Below are 26,121 nucleotides of genomic sequence, written 5' to 3' on the forward strand. Positions count from 1 at the left end.
ACATTTGGGAGTGTAGACATGAGAGTGATTATCAAGATTAAACAGATCTGAGTTGATCTGTCTAATTACATAAAATACTGTTTACATTACTTGGGTAATTCAGCAATTGCTCATTTATCTGTGATATGTAATTATGTGATGTATAAAGGGACTTTTATATTATGACGGGTTGGGGCAGGAAATGAGATGAAGGCTTGTGTGTGTGTCATTCAGTGTCAACGTGAGTCATAGGTGTTTGTCCCCCTGCCTCTCAAATCAGCCAGACAAGGGGACAACGACGGCAGCACCTTAGCTCTGATACACTAAACATAAATGACTGGGCCAACTCATGTATGCACTAACACGCACACGCACGCGCACACGCATGCACAAGCAAACACACACACACACACACACACACACACACACACGCACGCACGCACGCACGCACGCACGCGGACAAAGGTGGTTGGAGACAAACTATTTTATTCGTTCCTGAGTAAGACATCATCAAAATAAAGGCTCAGGTCAGACTTGTATATATGTTTCGAAAAATAAGAACTTATAGTAATGTGTGAAAAAACAAGAGCTCTGAGGTCACAGTGCTCTGATTGCAGATGGGACAACAAACAGATCACGTTTCCATCTGTTCTTCTTAAATCTGAGTGTTAAAAGAGCGAATACAAAACTCAGCTGTCTTTGTTTTTTGAGAGATGTCGCCACCTTCTGGACACTTAATGCTGTTGCAGCGAAACAGACAAACACCCGTTAGCAAACACTGTATTTGCTTCCCTGCCTCACAACGACGACTTTGCAGCTTATTAAGAAATTTAAGATTTGGAAAGTAGTCCCTGATTTACATATTAGAAATACGTATATATATGTATATATATATATATATATTAGCCCGCAAACCCATTTAAAAATCGGAATCATCACCCTGAGAAACACAGTTTCAATCTGACACATTGGGAGCTGGTCCCTCCTTCCAGCTCCCTCCTCCCCCACACCTTCACAGCTCATCCTTGTTGGCTCCGATGGGACAAGTGGCCCCGGTGCCTTTGATGCCACAGTAGCCTTTGGGGTTCTTCTTCAGATACTGCTGGTGATAGTCTTCAGCGTAGTAAAACTGCTGCCCCTCCAGGATGTCGGTGGTGATGGGCCCGTGACCCTTCTTATCCAGCGCCTAGGAACAAAACGCACACATAACAACAACAGCGACCAGTGAAATTAGGGAATTTAATGAGCTCCAACCTCCAAAGGACATAAAGGTGATGGTTAAGTTACATTACATTCTACACACTGACTCCACAGAGCTTCATTTCACTTAAACTAGACGAGCACCTCTGCTTCCTCCATTGTGCTCTGCAGCTTTGTTTTTGTTTTTCTAAATTCATTCTATAGCGCATTGGATGTGAACTTTTGATACCACTTGCTAATACAGTAAAGAGTTCCTGCCGTTCCACTAGAAAGCGTGCTGATTGAGTGACAGAAGAAAGAAGCATCTTGCTCTTTTTGTAGCGGCGCTCTCCTCTGTGGCTCTCGCTGCGGGGACAAAGCATCAAAGACTCGCCGCTCTCTTTGACAGCTCCTCAAGACACTTTTACATTTACACTTTCTACACACCTTGAGAGAAAACGGCAAACCACAAAAAGCCACACATCACACACACACACACACACACACACACACACACACACACACACCTCTGAGGGATGCAGCAAAGGTACCTGCTGAGCTGAGTGGTTCTCTGCGTCGAATAATAACACAAGCACTTGGCCCTTTTCAGATCATCGCTCCTTGGAGATGACAAAACAACAAGTTTGGGCTCCGGTGGGACTGTCAGGGTAACAGGTAGGTTGCATGTAGCTCAAAAGTGCAGCACAAAGGCGATTCGATGTGGATTTATACTTGTGTAGCAGTGTGAGCCGGGTTCTGCAAGCATTGCTATAAACGAGAGGAATTGCTTGGTTTCTCTCCGTGTCCTTGCCTGTAAAATCCACATCTCCTACAAGCATCTAGAGTAGATACGAGCGCTGCGAGCTGCCCTGGTCTGGCCACTGTGGTCTTCAACTGTAACCTCTGAGGCGGTGCAGACGGAGCTCCGGCAGTGTGAGAGCCTCCGCACGAAGCCTCTGTTCCCATCGTGCTTGACCAGAAACTGGCCTTTAGTTTGTGTGGGCTCCTGCTGGCAGAGTTCAGCAAGTAGGAGGAAACAAAGGCTGAATGTATTTAAATCATGGCTCCAGTGGAGAACTTTCTCTTCATTATAACTACTGATTGTTATTATGTCTTACAAATAAAGTCCTCACACTGTCTAACAGCAGACCTGCACCTTCACATTTATCAGTATATGTACATATCAGGACTGAATGTACGATTCAATTGTCTCTGTCTTCTTACTTTTTTATGCCTATAATGCCTGTAATTAAAAAAAAAAAATGTATTATTTTTCTTAGATTTAGGTGAAAACTGATGTGGCGTGGTAGGAAAATCCCTCCTGTGAGGCTGGAGGAACTCACCATGCAGGAGGCCGGCGTAGTGTGTGGTTTTGTCCACACGGAGGCAGTGTGGTATTTGCCGTGGGTGGGTGCGCGAGGTGATGCAGCAGAGTCGGTAAATCAAAGCTGCACTCCACAGAGAGGCTGAGGCAGCAGCTGACCTCTAAGTCCTCAATGACTGAGGGCTCTAATCTTCCCGCCCGAAGGACCCCGAACGTCCAGAAATCACCACGACGCCAGAACGCGCGGCTATGCGATGTTACCGCGTGCGCGATGTGGCACGCACGCCACAGAGGCACACGTCTTCCCTACGCTGCTCATCCAGCAAACACGGGCGTGGAAGCTTTGTACATCGTGGCCTAATTAACCAGTCATCACCACCAAACCACAGCGGCAGTGAACCCTGCAGGGCAGAGGAGGCTTCATGTGAGGAGAACACAATGTCCAAGGAAAGGTCTGCTATTCAGAGCAAACATACACCCCCCCCGCCGCCCCCTCACCACTCCCTCGCTCTCCATCCGCTCCTCTACGGCAGTCACAACACGGCGGCCATTTTAGATCTATAAATCAGAATGCATGGCGTCACGCCGCCGTGTATAACCTTACGTGGCTCCGCTCTCACTGCAGCAGGAGGGGGGCGGAGGGAAGGAAGGAAGGAAGGAAGGACGCGGGGAGAGACTAAGGAGAGAAAATTCCAGAGATGGAGTGATGATGATGATGATGATGTTCGAATGATGATGGAGGGATGGAAACGTGTTGATCAGTGTGTGTGTGTGTGTGTGTGTGTGTAAATGCAGGTATGCATTTGTGGATCCAATCGTAGGTTTATTAATACAGGGCTCACTGACAGTGGTTCAGAGTGTGTGTGTGTGTATGTTCGTGTGTGTGTGTCCAGCGCTGAGCTCACCCAGCCCAGTCAGCCCTCTCTTTCTTCACGCCTGTCGGAAAGACTCCCCTGTCAAAGACATGCCTGAACGAGTGCATCTCTCTCTCTCTCTCTCTCCCCCTCTCTCTCTCTCCCATGTGACCACAGGCCACCGCTCCACGCTACCAAGTCGTCCCTGCTCTGCAGCCAAGCGAGAGAGACCCTATCCACCATCGCCAAAGAAGAGACGGCCCCGGGACACAAACAGGACGTGACACATCCCTGAGAAAGGGTGGAGGAGGCGGAGGAGGAGGACGAAGCAGTCCTTCCTAACCCTCCGACATGTCACTCGTTCTCTTTGGAAAGGCCGAAGGCTGCAGAAACACAGCGTGTTTGACACCCAATGACTTGCGGTGAACACATCTGCAGAGAGATATTACCTCAGTGCAGATATTGATGTAATGGCCCTCCTGTTATTTAGCAGCGCGCTCTCTCTTTCCTCCATCTTCCTATTCTGACATCCTCATCTCAGCCTTCATGTTTCTTTCCCTCAGATGTGGAGAGACAGACGCCTCGCACAGGCTGAAAATGTGAACACGTAGCGCCGCCTTCAAGAAAACGAAAAAATACCTCGCATACCGCAGACGAGAGAGCGGCTCTATGGTACAAAAGCATTCTCGTGAAAAACTCAGGTAACGGCTGGACAGAACAAACCGGCCCACGTGATTCTCATCGAGGAGTCCAGGATGCCGCACTTGGCTTGGCCGACCTCGAGAGAGACGAGAGGGAGAGACGGCGAGACAAAGACGAGACAAAGACGGGAGACCGCAGAGACGAACAGCAGCGAAGTAGAGAAGGAGGTTGAGATTATTAAGAGGCTGACGGAAAATGAGAAAAAGAGCAAAAAGATACACACACACACACACACACACAGACGAAACAGAACAGAGAAGACGCACGTACATTATGCTGTTTGTTCTCCTGTGAAGTTCAGTGAAACGCCGTGTGTAAAACATTCATGTATATCTCTGTGCCTGTGTGTGTATGTGTGTGTTTATGTGTGCAGGATGAAGAAGCCCGCACTGTTCATCTCCCCTCTCTCTCCCTCTCCCCCTCTCTCTCTCTCGGCGCGGGTCAGGCATCCATTTTAGCTAGGCTCTAATCTTCAGCGAGCGCCCCTACATTTTGTGAGCGAGGAAGCCGATGCACTCGTACGTTTGGAGGGGGAGAGGACGCGCACACGCACCGCAGCCTCTGAGCCAGCGCGCCTACATTCTCCCCACGCCGAAGCAACCGAGCGCCTCAACATGTGAAACGCCAAAAACAACAAAGGACGTCGGTTTGGCGGAGTGCGAGCACCTCTTCGCATCTCAACTGCGCCTCGCTCTCACATCGCTCACAGAGAATCTATAGGATGGAGTGGCTATTAAACATAAAGTCTGACTTATACGAGAGACCAAGCATGTGTGTGTGTTTGCGTGTGTGTGTGAGGGCACAGTCTCAAAACCTGCTGACGCTGTGCCCTGTTTTAACACCCACGAGGCTTCTCCTCAAGACTTCCAGCCCCAAACGATCCCCCCATCATCATCCTCCTCCTCCTCCTCCTCCTCGTCAAGCTCATTAAGTTGGGGTTCCTTATCAGAAGACACACTCACCCCTCCGAGGCCCAGCGCACACACACACACACACACACACACACACACACACACAAACACATTAACACATACACACCCATGTGCATGTACACCCGCTCGATAAAACCCATTGTTCATACATGCACACACACACACACACGCACGCGCTTCTCTCTCTCCCTCCAAACCCTAACCCGTCTCTAACGCACCCCCGCCGCCGCCGCCGCGCACTCTCCTCCTAATCAACTCTTCCCATCCCTCCTCTCCTCTCACCCTGCACTCACCCCCTCCACTGCTCCCCCTCACCCACTGCTCTGGGGAGACAGGGAGGGAAGGAGGGATGGAGAGAGAGAGAGAGAGAGAGAGAGAGAGAGAGAGAGAGAGAGAGATGCACTCCTCCTCTCTGCTCTGCTGCCACAGCGGCTTGGCTACAGAAGCCTTTGATGTTCTGCAAATTTCAAATTTCATTATAGAGAACCCCTTTCCCCTTTCTCCTCTCCCCTCTTCCTCCTCCTCCTCCTCCCCCCTCTGCTCTCGCGCTTAAACAAGCTTTTCTGCCTCACTCTTTTACCCCGTTGCTGAAGTTAAGAAACTGAAAGCCCTGCAGAAGAGTCTCTCCGTATGGCTTAATTATTCATTGGGCTGTGTGTGTGTATATGAGTGTGTGTGCATGCATGTCTGCGTGCGCCAACTGTATGCCTGCGTGTGTGAGTGTGTGTGCATGTGTCTGTATGTATATGTCAGTGTGTGTGAGTCACGGGCTGGCAGTGGGGTGGAATCTGGATTTTGTGATGCCTGTCTCATTTCTGGTCGTCTTGGATCGCCTCCACCCACTCACTCTTGTCACTCACTTCTCCCTATAGAGAGCACTGGCCTTTTAGGATAAAACACACACACACACACACACGCAGGCGCGTGCGCACACACACACACACACACACACACACACACACAGTAGTGCTGGCAAGGAATCCCTTCCTCTGTAGAGATGCCATTTTCAAGCCAGGCGCTGTTGGGACGTCATTTCGGCGAGGCGACCATTTCAGGGGCAGGAAGGTGCCATGTTGGGTCTGAGCATGTCAGCTGCTTTGAGAAGATATGTGTCCCAGTGGCCCCTCAGATGAAACCGGGGTGCCACCGGGGCGGCTGACAGACTGGTGGTGTCAGCAGCGTTGGTGGGTAAAGACACGGAGACGGGAGAAAGAGCCAGAGAGGACGAGGGAAGGAGAGGGAGAGAGAGAGAGAGGGAAAGTGTGTGTGTGTGCTCTGAGCTGTGCTGTGTTTCCGGGCCTGAAGGTGACAAACTGATGCGCTTTCACATAAAAGCCTGTTCTGATGCTATGGCAGTAAATAAATATATAAGCAAAATATAATAAATCCCCCCTCTCGCTCTCTGTGTGAACAGCTTATAAACCTGGGCGGTGTGTGTGTGTGTGTGTGTGTGTGTATACACGGGGAGTTGATGGCCTCCGTTTCGACCCTCTGATCTGATTGCCTCCTTGTTCTCTCCCCCCTTTTGCCCCCACGTCCCCCACCTCTCTGGTCCCAGCTGCCACTCCTCTCTAACCCTTGACCCCGGCCCAAGGCCAAGGCCGGGAGGTTGTTGTCATGGCAACATGACAGCCCTGCGGTTGGTGACTGCTGACCCTGGGAGGTTATAAGCAACCATGACAGGCATATTTTCTCGTTTCTGGTCCCCTGTCAGCTTGTCCATGAATGCCACTTAGGGGAGGGACGCCAAGCTATGGACGGAGGGACTGATGGACACACAGATGGATGGACAGAGCGACACAGGGGGGGTTGCATGTGCCGCTGGGAGGGCAGATTTTGACGACCTATCGACCCTTTTCATTTGGGCCTCGGAGGAAGAGGAAGGCGTGACCGAGGCAGGCAGTGGACGGGATGCGTCTTTGCTTTACTAAGCGGCGTCCAACTCTGAGGGGTCACAGTGCCCCAGAGGACGCCTTCTGATTGTCATTTAAATAATCCAAGCGTCCCGCCGCAACCTGAAAACGACTTGGTCTGATTTGATCTGACTTTGTTGAGGAAAACGTTGAAACGCGTCGATATCGTCCATTTGGCTCTGCTGCCGATCCCTCGCTTTGCTTTAAATAACATGGGCGCTTTCTTAAAACGGAACCTTATGATGTCTCTCTTTCTCTCTGTGTGTATGTGTGTGTGTGTGTGTGTGTGAGAGAGAGAATGTAAGTGGTGTCATACCTGCTGGAAGGCCAGTTTAGTCTTCAGTGCGAGCTCCTGCTGAGCCGGGCTGGATGTGTAAATGACAGAGCGGTACTGAGAACCGTGGTCGTTGTGCTGTTTCATACCTGGACACACACACACACACACACACACACACACACACACACACACACACACACACACACAAAGAAAAACAAGATGCTTTATGAGTAAGAATAACTACCATGGTTATTATAGACACATTTCCATTTGCATGTAAAAAAAAGAGAAGGTGTTGGCAATTATGTCATCATCTTCACGGAGCCAAATGAATTAAAAGGTCACAGCAGACGCGTTGGTTGTAACGGCGCTGTGTAACGTGTGGGCACATCCAGGTGGGCGCCACATCTCCTCTTTCTTTTACTGTCATCTTTGTGTTAGGAGAACCTCATGGGCTTTACACACGCCGTCTCTGCAGGACCAGGAGGCCGAGCAGCTGCAGGGGAACGCTCCTCGTCCCACATAATGACGCCTTTACACCGACGGTTTAGATTGGGAGGTTGTACAAAAGAGCATAATGTGTGTATGTCACTGTTTGTTCACTTTTTCTTTTCACAAACATTTATGAGCTGAAATCAACTTGAACACTTTCACTGTTATTGTCACTAAGTATGAGCGACTAGAAGAAGAAGAAAAAGCGCGAGTGACGTCACATTATTTAGATTGACTCTCTCCATTTCTTAACCTATCTTGACCTTCACCCTCTCTCTCTTTCTTTCTCTCTCTCTCTCTCTCTCTCTCTCTCGCAGCGTTGAATGTTGGCCATCTTGCCCGTAGCCCCGTTTGTTCAGTGACGGGGGCTAATGGTGGCCCCTCATCAAAGGCCACCAACCCAACCCGCCACTGGCTGTTCACCAAAGCCTTTCATCTGATTGGCTGGCTGACAGAGGTCGAGAAGCTCTGCTGTTTCCTCTCTGACCTTCCCTCCTGACCCCAGGCCCCTGATTCAGACTAGCCCAACCAAAAACACACACACACACACACACACACACAGACACACACACACACACAGCACACACACAGACACACACAAACAGCACAAATTATGACACAAACATCCCAAACTTCCTTATAACTTGAAACGACATGAGAACAATTAATTAATCCAAGAAAGTGTGTTTAACAGAAAGAGACAATTTCAACATCTCACCACACACAGAGAAGGAGAGCGTTTATATTACAAAGCAGTGGTTGGAGAAGTGTGTGTGTGTGTGTGTGTGTGTGTGTGTGTGTGTGTGTGGGATCGCTGCGTCCAAAACAAAGACAATTAAGATTCATCACATCTGCCGAGCTCCATCCATCACTAGAAGACGAGTTGTTGCAAACATCGGCGCTCCTTCTGATTTCACTAACATCCCCTTCAGAATTTACTCGGAACATCGACGTCGGCAACAAACCACACACAAAAAAAACCTCCGCTTCTCCCCTCCCGCCTCCTCCGCCTCCGTCCGTCTCTCCATTTTTAACAGCCCCCTTCGTTATTTTCTCCATCCATCAAAGGCGGCAGTAATTATTAATGAGAGCCTCCCTGTTCTCTCTGCATTATGTATGAGAGCCTTGCTTCTGAAAGCAGAGGGTAATGGGGGGTGGAGACGAGGAGGGGCCACGGGGGTCAGCCACGTGCGCACACACACACACACACAAGCGTACGCGTGCCTCCCTATCAGGGTCATCGACCTACGCCTACAAAGCCAAAAATATTAATTAATTGCAACCCCCCCATTGTAAAATTGAAAGTGTGGCGACAACCCACACACACACACACACACACACATGAATAAAAGGCTAAATCAGCCAAAGATGGAGGGCAGCAGGCGGGGTTAGATACTTTCTCCAGCTTGGATGCACTTTTCGGGCTCATTGTGTTAATTTCTCGTAAACTTCTTTAAAATCTTTTCAAGCGTCTCCTCCTGAAGACAAAGAGTTCCAATTTCTCCTTTCCTTCCAACTTCACCTTCATCTCCCCCAGTTCTTTACATTGTAGTACCTATAATGCTTTGGGAAAAAAGGACAGGATGATGTGAGGGATAGCAAACGTGCCCTGCTCTTCCGGGCCTTTTCCCGGCCTGATCCCGGCTTATTCCCGTCGTCTTTCCCTTTTTTTTCCCCCCATGTCGACCCATCATCCGCTAACAACTGTTAGAGCTGAGATTATCCTCGCCTCTCCACCTTCTTTACGTACTCTCCCTCCCTCCTTCCTCTCCTAGCGCCCTCACTCCCTCCGCAACTTCCGAACTCACGCGTTCGGCATTAAAGGATGTACAACACGGAATAAACAAGGCCCAAAAAAATCTTGTAATTACAGAAATGAGAGAATGGCGGAAATGTCTGCGGGCGAGCTGCTGTCAGTGTCCGCAATTAAGAAATGTTGTGGCATGATTGGTGACTTTTTGCATTCTTCTGAGAACGTTTGATGTGTATTTGGAATTATTACACTTGGCAGAGCTTCGCAATTACACTGCAGAAGAATGAGCGCTAATGAACAATCGCTTCCTTTTGTTTTTTTCAAATTCTCTTTTTACTTTCGTTCCGCAGCATTGTCACGACTACAGAGAGAGGAATAGCTGTGTCCAAACCACTTCCTCCGTACACACACACACACACACACACACACACACACACACACACACACTTCAGCTGGGATGATTTGGTGTTCATCACGCAAATGGAACCAACATCTCCTCTATTTATTGCGAAATGTAACACAGAATCCTCACTATAATGGAAACAAAGTACAATGCATGATCGCTGCAGTCTTCCTGTGTGTGTGTGTGTATGTGTGTGTGTGTACTCGCGGTTTTGCCGTGCCCCGCGGTCCTCTTACGGCTGCGTGCGTGCCAGCAGAGCCCTCTCCTCCTCTCCTCTGTCAGCTGCTATTTTTGCCCTGTTCTTATGTAAGCTGCTCCTGACGCGCTGGAGACAAGAGGCAGAGTACGGAGAGCTGGGATGGCTAGAGCATCCCGACGGACACACACACACACACACACACACACACACACACACACACACACACACACACACACACACACAGGCATGTGCAAACACATGAGCACACATACAGACGCGTATAGTAAAGAATACATGAAATACGCAACGGAAAGTGGGAGTGTGAAGCAGGTCGCTCCACTCATACAGTGCACCTTTACAAGCACAATGTATAGATTATTGCAGTAATGAGGACCATCTATTCATCCCTGTTATCTCTCCTTGGCTATAAATGATGTTCCTTTAGCACCTCTACCTTAAACGCCCACAGCTCTATGACCTTACACTACTTTACTACAACACATAAGCTAAATTCCTGCAATGTAAACGTGACACTGTGTGGTGAATTTTGGGACGCCAAAACACACACACACTTACCAACTGCTACAATAATCGCGTGTGTTTAACGTTCATGCGGGCGGTACATTTGGACTGAGGTATCCATTTTTCAAGTGCAGCGCAGAAAAGCCCTTTACATGCAGCTCGTTCAATTTTGCGTCATGTCGAGACAAATTACAGTTTGGACGAGCTGGAATTAAGGCAAATGTTAAGCCTCTGAATGTATTTGCGCATGTGTGTGTGTGTGTGCGTGTGTGTGTGTGTTACATTAGTTCTCTTATTATTATGCAAAACACAGAGGCAGAGGTCTGCGTCTCTAATCAGAACTCAGCACTCAGGTTGGGCGCCGCTTCTTGTAAACGTCTTTTCTCTTACTCATTACTCCTCCTGCGTTCCCTCGCTCCCTCTGCATTTTATTTGGCGACGTATTGCCTCAATCAGGTTCTCATCTCTGCATCTCCGTTCCCGCCGTGTTTATTTCTCAACAGCAATCTCTCACAGTTACGTGCGCACACACTTCAGGAAACTTATAAGTCGATCACAATCAAACGGACACGCAGACCCCCCCCCCTGCACACACACACACACACATACTGGCGCAATCTCCATAAATTACAGCTGTCAGTGTGTGTGAGGGCGTAATAACTGACACCTGGTAATGAGCACGCCACTCTCAGCCAGTCAGGGTGGGGCAGAAGGGTGGGTGGGGGGTTGGCAGGCAGGCGTCAAAGGTCAGGGGTCAAGGTCAGCTCCTGCGGGGGTTGGCTTTAGATGGCAGGGGGTGCCCCTAAATTGAGGGATTGCGTTGACACGTGGGGAGTGGGTGGGTGGGGGTGGACTTGCGGTCACGCCAACAGGGAATTGGCGTGTGTCTGCAGCCAGCTGGGGTAAAGATATTACATAAAGGAATATTCATGCTAATTTCATTTGCTAGAGAGGAAGCGACACCGACCTGAACCGTCAGATGAAAATGAAGACTGCTCCATTTCTGCCCGTTTTGTTATTTCGACGGAACGCAAACGCATCACGTGTCTGATAAACTGCACAACAAACACACCTGCTATATAGATTTTGTTTAAATCTCCACATCAATTAAAGTAGTAATGTGTTTCGATTTACTATACTGATAATCTATAACCGATAATCTATTATATTTAGGGAGTCAATCAGTGTCTGTACCTGACGTACGTGATGTACGTACAGGCATTATCAAACGAGGACAGCTACGTCGGCCATTTTAGCTGTGCGTTTGTATGGTGTGCGCGCGTGTGTGTGTGCGTGCCCGTGTGTTTCTATCGGCATATGGCTGTGATGTGTGTTCACTGACGCAGCATCAGCAGCCCACACCATAAATACTGCATGGCCTCAAAAAATGGAGAGGATGGAGGGAAGGAAGGAAGGGAGAGGAAGGAGAGGAGAGGAAAAGATGAGGGGGGGGGAAACAAAGAGGTGTTGATGGGGGGGATGCTCGGTTAAGATGAAGGGTGGCGGAGAGGCGGAGGGGAAGGGAGGAAGAGATGGGGAGCGAGGAGAAGAGGGGGGTGGGGGGGTTGGAGGAAGGAGGATGAGGAGCAGGGAGGAGAGAGTGACTAAGAGATAAAAGAGGAGTGAGTGGATGTGAGTCTGTCTGTGTGATGAGCGGATGGCCTCGGGGAACGGTCGACTCACTGCGCCGCTCGGCTCTGCGGATGTGCTGACGGGCTCCGGGCCGTTTGCTCACTCGCCGCGAGAGAGGGGGAGGGGGCGGGTGTGTAGGTGGGGGCGAGGGAAGACGAGTGGAGGTGGGGGGAAAGAGAGTAAGAGAGGGAGAGCGGGAAAATGGAAAAGGACGATGGAGAGAGACGGCAGAGTGGGAACTGAAGAGGGGGAAGCGGCACGAGAGAGAAGGGGAAGACCGGCGAAGAGGTAGAGAAGTGAAGCAAAAGAGGAGGATGAGGAGAGAGACTGACAGGGCAAAGAAAGGGACAGATAAGATGCTGCTTACCTGCAGACTCCAGAGAGCCCGGGGCCCTCAGGGAGCAGGGAGGAGGGGAGGGCTCCAAAAACCTCCACCAAACCAAATGACACAGTGTTAGTGCGGGTGTGTGTTAGTGTGAGTGTTTTAGTGCAGTTGTGTGTGTGTGTGTGTGTGTGCCCTATCTCCACATTCATACATGTTCAGTAGGACTCTGGAAGGAAATGTTCATGCGCTCATCAAAAGCCATTTGAGTCTCTAATGTGATCAAACTGAACAGATCAAATCCCATAATTTACCGTACGGCCCTTTGACACGCAGATGTTTGTGTGTGTGTGTGTGTGTGTGTGAGCACGTGCACATACACACGTGAAGGCATGGCACTGAAGAGTTGTTTCACACAGATGAAACTTATAATTTGTGTGCATCTTGAATTGGGGGGGGGGCTTTATGCAACATCCCAGGGAAGCCAGCAGATTGAGACTAGTGTGTTGCTGAATATGGAAAGAGGGCACGCAGCAAAGGCTGCTGGGAGTTTCTGATTGGCTGTTAATGTTGCTATCCAGGCTGAGATTGGTGGAGCTGACGAAGCCCGACATCACGTTGTCGGGACTAAACCCTTTTGAACTGAGGCAAAGCGGAGAGGCACAGATCTCAAAACACACACGCACGCACTCACACATACACACACACACACGTGCACACACACGCACACATGCACACGCACACACCCCACATACAGGCATTAAAGGAAGTACTGCATGCGATTGAGTAAGCATCTGTACATGACAGTGAAAAGTATAGATAAACCAGGACGTGGAAAGAGAATGCGTAATGTGCCTGTGCTCGTCTTCATATACGATGATCTGCTGTGAATCTGTGCAGTTAGAGAGAAAGTGCTTACTCTTTTAAACGCACCTCTAAAGTGGACAGAATAAATTGGAGCTTAAGCACGCATGAAGACACCGCCGGCGGGCCCTGTTCCACTATTCCACGCCACATTTGTCAAATCAGAGAAATTTCTACCACACGTGAACCCAGAAATGGAACAGAGGGAAGAGCGAGGCGTTCACGTTTCGGCGAAGGGGGGGAGGAAGAAAATAAACGTGCTGAAAACGTAGATTTGGAGTTTCGTCAGAATGTGTCATTTGTTCTTAACAATGACAAAATATCCCAAAAAAGAAGAAATCAAAAACCTGACAAGTAGAGGAGCGCGCGGGCAATAAGCTGCACGTTATTAATAAAACATGAGATGAGACGAGGCGGTAAGTAAAGGGGGGATGCATGACTACTCTTTTGGCCTGGATGCCTTTGCCCCATGGTGCGCTGGCCCGATTTTGCCGCTGCTACGGTAACGTGTTCTGCAGCAACTTCACCGGAGAAGTTTATTTAGTTTTAGGTTTCGGTGGCGGCGCGGGCGCACGGTGAGAATTTTTATTTGGGTCGCACACCAGCCAAAGTATGAGAAAGCAATCGTGACGCCAAAGAGAATCACACGCGGGAATCGGGACTAAATATGTGTGTGTGTGTGTATGTGTGTGTAAGCCTGTATTAAAGCTGAAAGGTCAGGCAAGTGAATTTTTCTTCCGTCGTCGCTTCCAAATCGCCAAAAACTAGAACATTTCCATGGCACTCCTACAGAGAAAAAGCCTTTATTATTATTACATGGCGACAAAGATATTAAAGTTTAAAAGCTACTCCGACGCGTTTGGGCTCCGTCTGCTGTCACCAGGGAGAAACTAACCGACTCTGGGTTAGCTGGGCTCTTTTTGGAGCCATGTAACGATAAAGGCTTTTTATCTTGAAGAGGAGTGCCCGTGGAAATGTTCTGGTGTTTTGATCAGTTTGAGTCCCTCTCCACACAGGGATGTTTACCACTTGAGCCCCGCGCTAGAGCATTCTCTTTTGAATGTGTTACACCAAGCTTTGCCGTGGCCCTCTCTCCATCCCTCACACACGCACAGGCACTCGCACGCGCGCGCACACACACACACACACACACACACACACAAACAAACACACACTGTCTATGAGCACTTAACGTTCTTACATCACCAACTCTACTAGCCAGCAGAGAAAACGGGAGAGCAACAAACTCGAGAAAGATGGTGTGACAGGGAATAGAGGGATGAGGTTTATCAAATGTGTGTGTGTGTGTGTGTGTGTGTCCTGTAAAGCATTTGATTGAGCTGAATCATTGCAAACTTTGAGGAGTCTACAGAGGCCATCATTAGAGTACTGGCTCTTATTGTTACTTTACCTTGGTGTTATCTCGGCATTACAGAATCAAAATGCAATTTGATCTTTTTATTTATTTAGTTTTCCTCTTTCCACACGTTCCACCTGATCCACACCATCACTGAAGATTAATGTGCTCTTCCATGGACGATGCTCAACCTGCGCACCAAACTTCCAACCCGACCTCCTTGGTGGTAATAAAACAAAGACAATTCATCTCCAACATTATTTGACACAGAACGACAATTTTTCACGGCATGGTCCCACATTTTACGTGAATGACAAACGGATCACAATAGACGGCACCATGTGACATCGCAGGCCCCAACACAGAGGGAGTTTTGTAGTTGGGGTTTGAACACACAACACATTGGTGCGTCTCTCCATGGATGGCTGGATCTCAGACACATTAACACTGTCTGGCATTGGCTTACACCCACGAGACCTCCCCCCACCATGACACACACACATAGGCACACGTCTGGGCATCATCCTTCTGCTCTAATACACCCTGCACCCCTCGGGATGGTCTTGTGTTTTTGTGTGTGTGTGTGTGTATGGGTGGGTGGGTTCCTACCTTGAGTAGGGTCGTGCTGCTCCCAGAAAACTTTGAACAGTTCTTCTGGGCGGAGCTCTTCAGGAGAGAAGACCACCCTGACCACCTCAGTGTGACCTGTCAGACCTAAAGGAGATGCACAAACACAAGTTGAAAGATGCCAGCTTGACTGAAATGACACAAATAAAGATGTTTCAGGATAAAACGTTGTATCTATCAAAACATATAACCCGTAGAGAAGCTTCTAAAAGCTTCTCTAAGCTTTGACCTGTTCCGCTGATACACCAGGGTCAATATGGACAAAAAACTCCTACTGAAAATCTAAGAAATTTGTCAAATCACTAGCGTATTGCTTTAACAGTGGGTAAGTGAGTGTACATGTCAGCGTGTGGATGTGCCATAGGTAGGAGACGTTCAGTTTTAATCGATTTAATCCAGAGAGAGAGAGGGAGGGAGGGAGAGAGAGAGAGAGAAATGGAGCTTATGGTGGGAGCTGCCAAAAGCAGACATGGTGAGGGGGTCCTCTCTCCTGTCTACAGCTGCCAAGACCCCAAAGCTTCAACAAGCTGCCTGCAGGCATTCTCAAACTGGGAGCTGATTAAGGTCTCACACGCACACACACACACACACGCACACGCACACGCACACGCACACGCACACACACAGGAACAAACAATCTACACTCTACACATTTACAACACGCTCATATACCTGAGCCACACGTACAAAGGAGGCGATGCATCCATAGCAACAAACCAGGTGTGAGGCTGCAAGACAGAGAAAACAGTGGGATTGCCAATACCGCGCATCTGGCTTGAGACCCACTTTGTCTGAAAATGGCGCGATCGCACCTCAACTCATCGCTTCATGCCAAGAAGAACCCGGATGATATCACCTACTGCGACCATTGTTACTTTAACAAAGAATAGGTTCAACGCTAAGAACCAAATCAATGTTCTCTTCTGCTGTCGACTTATAGCGATGCATGAATGGGTAAGTTACACATCATCACCTGCCATTATGTCCCCGTCCCCCCCTGACCCCTTTGCAGCTACATAACAGGTGGCTACCAAGGTGAGACGTGACGCTATGGTGCAGGAAAGTTGACAATAGCAGGAATTTTAATATTCACCCCGATTTGCCTTTGCTCATTCTGCCCGAGGGGGATGAAAGGCGGAGGAGTGATGCAGCGCTGCTTTGTAGACAAGAAAGACGTTAATGATAAGAGGATGGGCGCGGGTACAGACGGAGCGCCGCTAAAGCTGCCAGAGACTCTGTGTTTTCTGAAGGTCACCTCAGCAGCGTGAACGGCCTTCAGACTCCCAACTCACCGCCGCGCCACCCTGCTGCTCTTTTCCATTTTGTGAAATCATTTTATGGATTTTATGGCCCTCGGTTTTTTTTTTTTTACCCTGACCGCAACTGTGAGACCAGCTTGGTTTCTACCGCAATTAAGCCTTGAGAAGATTTGTTTCACGAGATTTCAGCCCCTGTGCGGTGTCAACGATCAAGCAACAAAAAGGCAAAGGATTCCGCTCTTGATTTTTTAGATCTGTACAACAAGCTTATACTGTACTCAGTTAAGCAAATCAGTCATATGTTTAGTCCTAATCCCAGCTTCATTTCCTCTCAGCTTCCTGCACCTGCAACCACCATCCTTCCTTCCTTCCATCTATCTGTCCTGCCCCGGCTCTGTTGACAGCCTCTCGGCCCTGTAGCTTCGCAGTGTTCTGCTCCGTCACGGCCAGCGGAGCGAGGCCTGCGCTCTCTCAGCCGACGGACAGGCAACCATTCCTTCTCAAACTTTTTTTTCCGCACCCCCCCCCCCCCCAAAGTTTGCTTGCCGCAGCTCTCAATCTGTCCGTCTTTCTTTGTCATCTGCCTCCCACTCTACTCCATTCGCCACAGTTGACCATCCTGACGGAGAGAGAGAGAGAGAGAGAGAAATAGAGAGAGAGAGAGAGAGAGAGAGAGAGAGAGAGAGAGAGAGAGAGAGAAACAGAGAATCGGTAAACACAGAATCCCTTGAAGGGCTTCTCCGCTCGTGAAGTCTGCCAGCCGAGCCAAAAGCATCCCTCCTATTCCTCTCCGTGTCCCCCGCACACTGCGCCTGCACTCAAAGCTCCACGCCTGCCTGCACTGATGTGGCCTCAGAAACGGAGAACCCGCAACCTAACAGCTCGATACTCCTAAAGTACAAAGGTGTTATTCGGAAAAAGACGGAACTAAGCGCTTCTCCTTTTATTAGAATTGCACAAACATGCCCCACATAAATCTGAATGTCGTGACGAGGGAAACAAGAGAGAAATTCCAAGACACAGGCGGACATCCACACATTTTCAATTGCTTTGGTAAGAAACACACATAATTCACACACGCATCTCCAGCGTTGTGTTTACCAACATTTTTATCTGGTGGAGAGAAGCCCGTTCATGGCTCTTGATGCACAGTACCCTCTGATGGGTAAAAACACTGCAGTACAGCACAGTACAGAGTCCAATCCTTACAAGTAGGTCATGGAAAGGGGGGGGGGGGAGTGGGGCGGGGTGGGGTGGGCGGGTGCAGCCCATCTGGAGCAGTGCATTCTGAGTAGTTGACTGCGGATGAAGGGAAGGCAGTGGGAACATGAGAGCGCTGTGCTTTAAACAGTTTATGTCAGTATGTATGTTTCTCTCTCTGTCGGTTTCCTCGTAGGCTGAGGGTCTCTGGAGCCCCTCCGACTGAGATCACTGTGAAATGTATAGACGTGTGCAGAGTGGAATACCTGTACAGACTTCCTCGTAGTTAGGGTTGGGGGTGAACCCTCCAGCATAGCCCACCTGTGTGGAAAAGACCCCTGGGGTCCGCCAAAAGAGCCGCTCAGCTCCCCAGAAACAGCCCATACCTGGAGACACACACACACACACACACACACACACACACACACACACACACTTAATGCCATCTACCAGAATGAGTTATTCCTCTCAAAAATAATTCTTAACGTGGTGATGAATGAAATGCCTTGTGTGGTTGTGCCGCCTCACCAAACATGATCGTCTCCATGCCTTCTGGGAAAGGCTCCACAGTGGGATTCCCATTGGCTGCATGTTTTTCTGTGAGGGAAACGGTGAGGAATTGGGAAAAGTCAGATCATAACAGCGTGTTTGAACATTAAAAAGTACAATATGGGAGTGTGGAGGCCCATTAGCGGCTTCCAGCTACAGAGCCTCGTAGGTCTGTTCTTCATTACAGATTGACCTAAGCTAGCAGATCAGAGCCAGCGGCTTCTGTGCTGGAAGACACTAAAGAGATTATGAGGCTTTGACCAGCATTCCATATCCCTGCTGTTCTCTCCCAACAGCCGCAATTAAACACAATCAAATACTAAGTTTCTGATCTCTCTCTTGCTGTACTGTATCTTTGAATGTTTGGGTATAACTTCTAGGCTTGGCACCGCCTGGCGCCCGCTAAAGAAACCGATGGCAACACGCCAAGCGGGTCAGGGGCACTCTGCTGTACGATCCCCACGAGGGGAGAGGGCAGCAACTGGACCCAGGGCTGCCCTAATAAACACACCCGATAGGTAAAACAAATCTGTGTGTGTGCTCTGCTGCCAAACAAAGTGTATATGTGTGTCTGCGTTTGTGTAGACCACAGATGCGCGTGGAGGATTAGTGGTTAAGGAGACTGAGGTGACTTAGCGAGTAAATCTCCGCTAAGCAAGGATAGTTTGTGCTGCAACCACTAATATTAGTGCACAGATAAAGAGGCCATGGGGTGCACAACCGACCCACACACGCACACACGCACACTCGCACACATACAGCTTAGGCACGTACCAGTGCTAAATGCTGATTAAAGCTTCAATGGTTGATTGTTCTCTGGTCATTTAGAGATGAGATGTGTGATACTGACCTGAATCCGAACCTTCTCTAATCTGATGCAGGTCGTTTCCCACACAGGCCCTGCATGATCTAGCTCCATTTTAATAAAGCGGCAAAGTCCAGCTGTCATCTGCAGTTTATTGCAGGATGTTGGGTAATAATGATAAGGCCGGATAGAACAGAACTACACCTAAGAGATACAGTTTTGCCAAAGCTTATCGGTTTTTATGAATACAGCTTTGCCCTGGGGCTGAGAACGTCTGCGTGCCTTGGTGTGGTTTGATATCAGACTTTAGTTATGGATAAACAGATTGCAGAGGCACGAGACGGCTGAAATGTCAGCGAGGCCTGGCTGTCCTCGGGCAGTCTCTTCCTGCCTTCCTGTTGTGTGACAGTGCCGTCTTTTAGCAGCAGGTTGCGTGGCACTGCCAGGTCACGTTCATGGGCACCAGTATTCCCGCTTCAATGACTGTGCTGGATAAATTCTAAATCCATAGGACAGAGAGAGAGAGCGAGAAAGAGAGAGAGGGTGACAGGAGGAATCTCATCTTCTATCTTTTGCAGCAAGTCTTGTTTCGTCTCTATCCTCTGCTCGCTCTTATCCTCTGTTGCTTGCCGCTGCGATAAACACTGCCGAAGTGCCAAATGACAGAGAGAGAGAGCACGCCAGAGAGAGAGAAAACGAGGAAGGAGAGGGATACAAGTGTGCAATAGAGGGGGAGGAGTGGGAGGAGGGATGACAGATAAGACTGCCAAAACAATAATAGGAGTAAATAGCCAGTGAGGAGTAGCAAATGAGGGGAGCAGAGGGGCAGTGATGAAATCTTTTGGCTTTCGGACCACCGTGCCTTTGACTTAAAAGGCAGAGCTCTTCATACAAGAGAGAATGTTCAGAAAACAAACAAACAAACAAATCAACAATAAAAAGAGTGGCGCAAATCAAGATGTCCAAGAATACGCCGACACAGCGATGTCCAGAGCTGCTGAGCCAAACTTCCCCGCCCGCTCTTCTCTCCTTCTCAGCTGTTTGCCGTCTTCCTAGCATCCCTCACTCTCTACTTAGAAACACGTGCATGTACGCCACGCACGCACAATCGCTCGTACACACACACACACACACACACCCACACACACACTCTGTCGTGGGTATTTCTCCCATGGAGCAGCTGGCAGAGGTCCAGGCAGTGCCAGGCTGGCTCCTTTCACTGTGGCTAGCCCTGCATTCCCCCCTGCCAGCCCAGCGCCCACACCCCATTCTGCCAGAATTACCCCAACTAACACACACAGCCAGCGAGAAAGAACTGGCTGAATACCCTCACTACACCGCCTCACTACGCCAGCAAAAGAGAGAACAGAGGCGACTCCCTGGGCTGACAAAAGAGGGACACAGGTTGAATTTGGGGAAAGGATCCGGTGAAAAGGAATTTTTTTCTTCCCAACTTCGACGAAATATGCGGCGTAATTGCTTTGCGGGTCTTTGTTTTTTTTTACGGATATCTGAAAAGCACAGAGCTGGTTATACGCCGTGGCGAGACTGAAGTGGATCACTTTGGCCACCTTTTGTTATTTTTGCATGGTGGTTACAGGCAGCTGGACCGGCACCAAAACATCGGACCTGGCGTCCGCCAACTCTGTCAAGGGCACAGGAATAGCGGATAACTGCGTCGAGTTTGACTTGGTGCTGTGGGTGTTTAGTCTTTTTCGCCCTCTGGTTCTACTCGTGGTCCTGTGTTTCTCACCCGCAACAGTAGTCCAAGCGCTGTTGCCCCCTCACGCAGACACACAGGAGAAGCACTATCCCAGATGCCAAAACTGGTGATGGAAAGGTCGATTTCCAGAACACTGTTTATTTCCTTCCAAAAATCCATTTTTCCTCTCTCTCTCTCTCTCGCTTCCTCTTGCTAGCATCACGCGGGTTGGCAGAGAGTCAGGCACGAGTCGATGGAGGAGACTGATGCTTTACGCCGGTGCCAACTACCCTCTGCTGTATGGGAGGATGGGTGGGGGGTGGGGGGATGAGACGGAGTGGGGTAACGGAGGGGAGGGGAGGAAAAAGGCAAGACTGATGGGAGGGGGTCTGTTCATGAGGAGAGTAAGGGGCCAGTAAAGGAAACCCACAAGGAAAAATAAAACGGACAGAAACTGCTGTGGCCTAAATCAAATTTAGAACCTGAGGAGCGTTTTAACAGTACGTACACTGTATCAGTGAGGGGTGGGGTACACTGTCTAGACTCAAGAGAGTACAACTTTAAAGCTATTGAAGCATCCTATATGTACTGTATCCTAGCAACGGAAACAGTTGCTATGGAGAAGACTACCTGCTATAGCCCCGGCCCCATTGTCTGCCTTCCAGCAACATGGAGGCGCATCCTGTTTGGGCCTGCCCAAAAAAACATCTTTACTCAAAAGCTGATTTGAAGCTGAAAGGGAGAGGATGAATACCATTGTTTTAAAGATAGATTTACAAACAACAAACACAATTTACCTTCACACATGAGCAAATCACTCCATTATGCATCCTCCGTTTGTATCCTTCATTTGCATACGCTATTCCTCCTGTTTTAAGAGATAAACGTTATGCAAAAGGAAAAACAACCAAGGGCATCTAGTGGCAGCGGAGACAGGAAACCGCCAAGAAATAATGCCAGAAATATATCGTCATAATGAAACAGCTTTAAAGAGTTATAGTGAAGCATGTTACAGAGATTGATTTTGGTCAGCTGACCTCCCCCATCCTGTTTAGAAGAAATATTGGCAGTCTATCCTGCACTGACTCAAAATAATAGCCGCTGTGCCCCTACCATGTAGCAATCTGCCACTGGATCACCCTCGCCAAGGTCACAGAGTACATTAAAGACTGTGGCGAGGGGGGACGAGTGGGACATCTGAACAAGGAACGAGGAGTTTGTTTAGTGGCTATGGAGCAGCACTTTCAAACCGGCGGTGTTTGCTGTAGAGAGGGGCCATGCACCAAACACACACACAATGTGAGTGGATGACATATGCAGAGACAGTCCACACAATGTCTAAATTACTCATGCTTACTGGCCCAAAGCAACAAACACAGAAGCACCCCACTAAACCCACAACACACACACGCACACACACACCAGTACGCAGTCTAGAACAACCCCATCCCCACCTAAGCTGCACCCCACGGTGAAAGGGGAGGAACAGATTTCTGCCATGCGGCGTCTCCGAGCTGCTTCGACAGACGGAGCAGGAACTTACGGCGGGGCGGAGCCTTCATGCGCATAATGCCCAGATGGGCCCCTGGACGCTGCGGCACCTCTACCTCCATCACACTCGCGCTCGGCTCCCACAATGCACTGTGCGGCAACTCTGCAATCTACAAAGGTGACGAGTGGGTTCAAATCTCACTGCGTCTCTCTCCTGTCATGTACTCCTACGTGCACTCCTGGCCCAAAATAGTGCAACAAAAAAAGATGAATGAAAGGATGACAAAAGCTGAGATGAGATGGAGTGGTACACACACACACACACACACACACACACGGATAAAGGAGCGGGGGTGGAATGTCTTCTTAGACGTCATCACATTTTGAAGTCAATATATGACAAATTAGGGATTAACAAATGACATTTAAAATGACAAAATAAAAAAAGAGACACGCTAGCAACAAATTCTCACTCGAGTGTAACAACGTGAGCACTGGAATACCAGCAGTAAGCAAAATTCAGGATTTTCTGATCATCTCAGTCCAGTGGAAGCTTAATCCACCCAGCTTTGTTGTATTCTTGAAACTGCTATGACAGAGATCCCATCCTGACCACATGCCAAGAGAGCCTTGCTTCTCTTGAGTGTGTTGTTGACTTAAAGACTGGATTAGAACAAACTAACCTAACAATAGAAACACAAAGGAACATTTTATTCTCTGTAAAGCAAACAGGCTAAAATAATTGCTACATATTAATGAATTTGTAATAATGTGTGCGCAGCAACTATATCTAGATGTGCAAAGACACGAGACTCCTTCATATTTGTTTAATTACCCACATTGTTACAAGGTTAGGTCCCTGTGGCAAAATCACATATCCAAGGTAACTGACGGAAACTTAGGGAGTGAGAAAACAATAAGCTTAGGTCTAACAAGAATCATAACAGTAGATGTGATCTTTTAGGATCTTTTATCTACCTTTGTTGAACGCACTTATTGTAAGTCGCTTTGGATAAAAGCGTCTGCTAAATGACCGTAATGTAATGTAATGTAATGTGATTATAAACGCAGTGAACATAATAACCAGTATATCTTGTCCAACTAGCATTGTTTACTTTTGATTTGCGATGAAGCGTCTCAGAAATGTCACATGGGAGAAAAACACACTTTACTGCTGAATAGAAAGAGTAAACTTCTGGACTACGCACTCAAATGACTTTCTATTATTGTGCAAAGTTGCTTAAAGGAAGATTTCTTCAACCGCGGTAATGTGAAGCATCTATTATGTAGTCAAACACAGGGGCACTGTTGACTGTCTAATACAACATCTTTACTCATATCTCTGAATTAAATGTTCAATTCTTTCACACAACACACAGCGCTCTGCAAGGATCTGTCTACAGTTTGTTTAGATGCTTGTTTTTCTTCAGCCAGTGAATGTTTGGTTGATTTCAAAAGCTATTTCATTTTCTTTTAAGGCAGCTTTACCTCAGATAATAATAATAACTTTGATAAGCCTAAGACCTTTGTGGACCACTGTATATGTGTACTTAGTGATGCACACGCTGACAAATATTCAGTTTGAGAGCTTGATAAGTTTCACAGTTTGTTTACATGGATACAAAACCACCACCTTCCTGTGTCCGCCTGCCACCGACGCACGCGCACATCCTTAATTAGCCAATCACCATGTTTGTGGTCAACCTGTGACCGCTGAATCATTTACCTGCCACGGCCATTTCATCCTCCCTTCCTTTCAGAGCTCGGTCTTTGCTGGGAAGCTGGGTCTTTTGCGCCATTGTGTCAGACAAAGCCAGCAACGAGCAAGCTACAAGGAGCACAACTACGTGATTTTGACTTGGACAAGACCGAATCAACCGGTTTAAGACCATCATCACGCCATGCGGGCCGCACCTACAGTGAGGGCGGGGGTGATGGAGAGAGAGGGGGCGTGGCGTAGAGGCGACGGAGAGCCACTACCCGTATGAATATTCATCGTGCGTGGGCGACGTCGTGCGCTGCATATTAACTAGTCAAGGGGTTAATATGACTTTAGCACAAAAGCCTACAGTGCGCCCTGTTCGGGAACGAAATTAAATTTAAATAAATATCCACATTATGGACACCGTTCGGCATGCAAATGAGCTCGCGCCATTCTCAATCCGGGAGTGAGGCGCCTGCGTGGATCAACGCGCGCGCGCCGTCTCCCCTTTATGTGGTTTAATTCTCCAAATAAACGAAACTGACTGTGTTTGTTGTTAGTATGAATTAGTAAAAAGGTGCAGGACGACTGTTCATGACCCGCCAAATAAGCCCAAATGTTTAAAAGCGCCTGTAGATTGAAGCCTTGACTGTTTATATTGTACTACAGTATGTTTGATGTCACGTCCTGGTTGTTTGATTGTTTACAAATGCATCACTATCCCAGAGCCCTGATATGCACTGCAAAATCTGAAACTTTAAAGGGACTTCACCTGTTATGGCTTTATTATTTTACCCTTGTGTTAAAGCATTTACAAAAATATGACTATTATTTTAAAAATACACTTAAAGTAAACTTGTGCAACACCATTATTTTTGGCACTGCAAAACGCTCCACTATTCCCTCAACTACCCTGACAGCTTAAGTTGGCAAAATGACAGCTGCTGTGGATACATACAGTATGTCGCATCAACCTGCTATGCTCTGAGAAATGTAACAAAATAGTGATATTCAGGAAATTTGTTGTAGCATTTTGGAGATTTTTGTTGTTCACTTAGCAGGTCCATAGGCCATTGAATGGACTCTTATGGTTCCACGGAACACGGACCATGGATCATGTAGACTACATGAAGTTACAAGTTAAGTAAGGTACAAATACGCTCACAGTTGCCACAGGGAGCGTTTCGCTGAAACATCTGTATTTTTTACCCTGTAATAACTTGCAGCATCTCACATCAGCTTGCAGCTCGCCCACTATCTCTGCACTGTGTTGGAGAAATAGCAACATAGATCCATAACACTCTATTCAAAGGCCTGCTCTCCGCTCTTCATCCTTAAGTTGAATTTCAGGTCTGTCATATCGAATTTGAAGCTGAAATCCACATTATTTTTATTAACATATCATCATTATGTCCATGCACACACAGAATGTTTACCGTGATTGTAAGACATTGGTTGGATTTGTTACTTAGTCTTGGCATTTTCAGTGCATACCGCATTGCAATTTAGGCAAAAATGTGAGCCAGACATATATATGGATGGAATAAGTAGCATGCTGCTGTTCTCCATATACATTTTTTACTACAGCGTGCTGATGTGATAGTAATGAGGTTGATTATTTATGCGTGACAATTTAAAGCATTCTGCTGCGCATTCTGCAAGTAACAAGGTAGGAATCGAGGGTATTATTCTTACATCCCGCAAACCCGAATAACATCACACCATGCTGCAATCCCCCTTTCCTCTCTCTCTCTCTGTTTCTCTCTCTGTTTCTCTGTTATCTGCTGTGGAAATGAAGCTCAATCACCTGCGGAGGAGCTGAGGGCGGCACAGGGGACTTTGCAATGCAAATGCCAGGTAATTACCCGAAAGCTAGGAGAGTGGAAGCACATGGATGAAAATAGAGCAGGCAGAGAGAGAGGGAGAGAAAGAGATGAACTAAACATTGGGTTCACATGCCTGTTGATGCAGGAAGGCTGGGATAGTGGGAAGGGGTGCTGGGATGTCGGGAGAGAGGAGGGGTAACGGAAGGAGGGGACGGGAAGGTGGGCTCCCTACAGGAGTGAGAGCCACAGGGTGGAT

The 26,121-nt window shown here is 48.2% G+C and overlaps 1 protein-coding gene across 1 annotated transcript; it reads right to left on the reverse strand.

Annotated features, from left to right (window-relative positions):
- Nucleotides 1–448: 448 nt before the first annotated feature.
- On the reverse strand, nt 449–24,255 carry msrab (methionine sulfoxide reductase Ab). Its single transcript, XM_076157752.1, has 6 exons — nt 24,064–24,255; nt 18,319–18,387; nt 18,057–18,176; nt 15,314–15,418; nt 7,200–7,306; nt 449–1,165 (listed from the first exon to the last, which is right to left on the reverse strand). Exons 1-6 carry the CDS (start codon nt 24,230–24,232, stop codon nt 992–994), a joined length of 744 nt encoding a protein of 247 aa, XP_076013867.1. The 5' UTR covers nt 24,233–24,255; the 3' UTR covers nt 449–991.
- Nucleotides 24,256–26,121: the final 1,866 nt, after the last annotated feature.

The sequence above is a fragment of the Genypterus blacodes genome, unplaced genomic scaffold, assembly GCF_046128005.1.
Source record: "Genypterus blacodes isolate CSIRO-AG114 ecotype Tasmania unplaced genomic scaffold, CSIRO-AGI_Gbla_v1 ptg000073l_1, whole genome shotgun sequence".
Taxonomy (NCBI): domain Eukaryota; kingdom Metazoa; phylum Chordata; class Actinopteri; order Ophidiiformes; family Ophidiidae; genus Genypterus; species Genypterus blacodes.

Excerpts from the sequence above, each read along its gene's own strand:
- msrab (XM_076157752.1), bottom strand. The coding sequence starts at position 24,232 with ATGATGGTCTTAAACCGGTTGATTCGGTCTTGTCCAAGTCAAAATCAC. Across the intron at positions 18,388-24,063 it reads GGATGAAATGGCCGTGGCAG|AAAAACATGCAGCCAATGGG; the intron begins GTAAATGATTCA and ends TTTCCCTCACAG. Across the intron at positions 1,166-7,199 it reads CTAAACTGGCCTTCCAGCAG|GCGCTGGATAAGAAGGGTCA; the intron begins GTATGACACCAC and ends TTTTGTTCCTAG.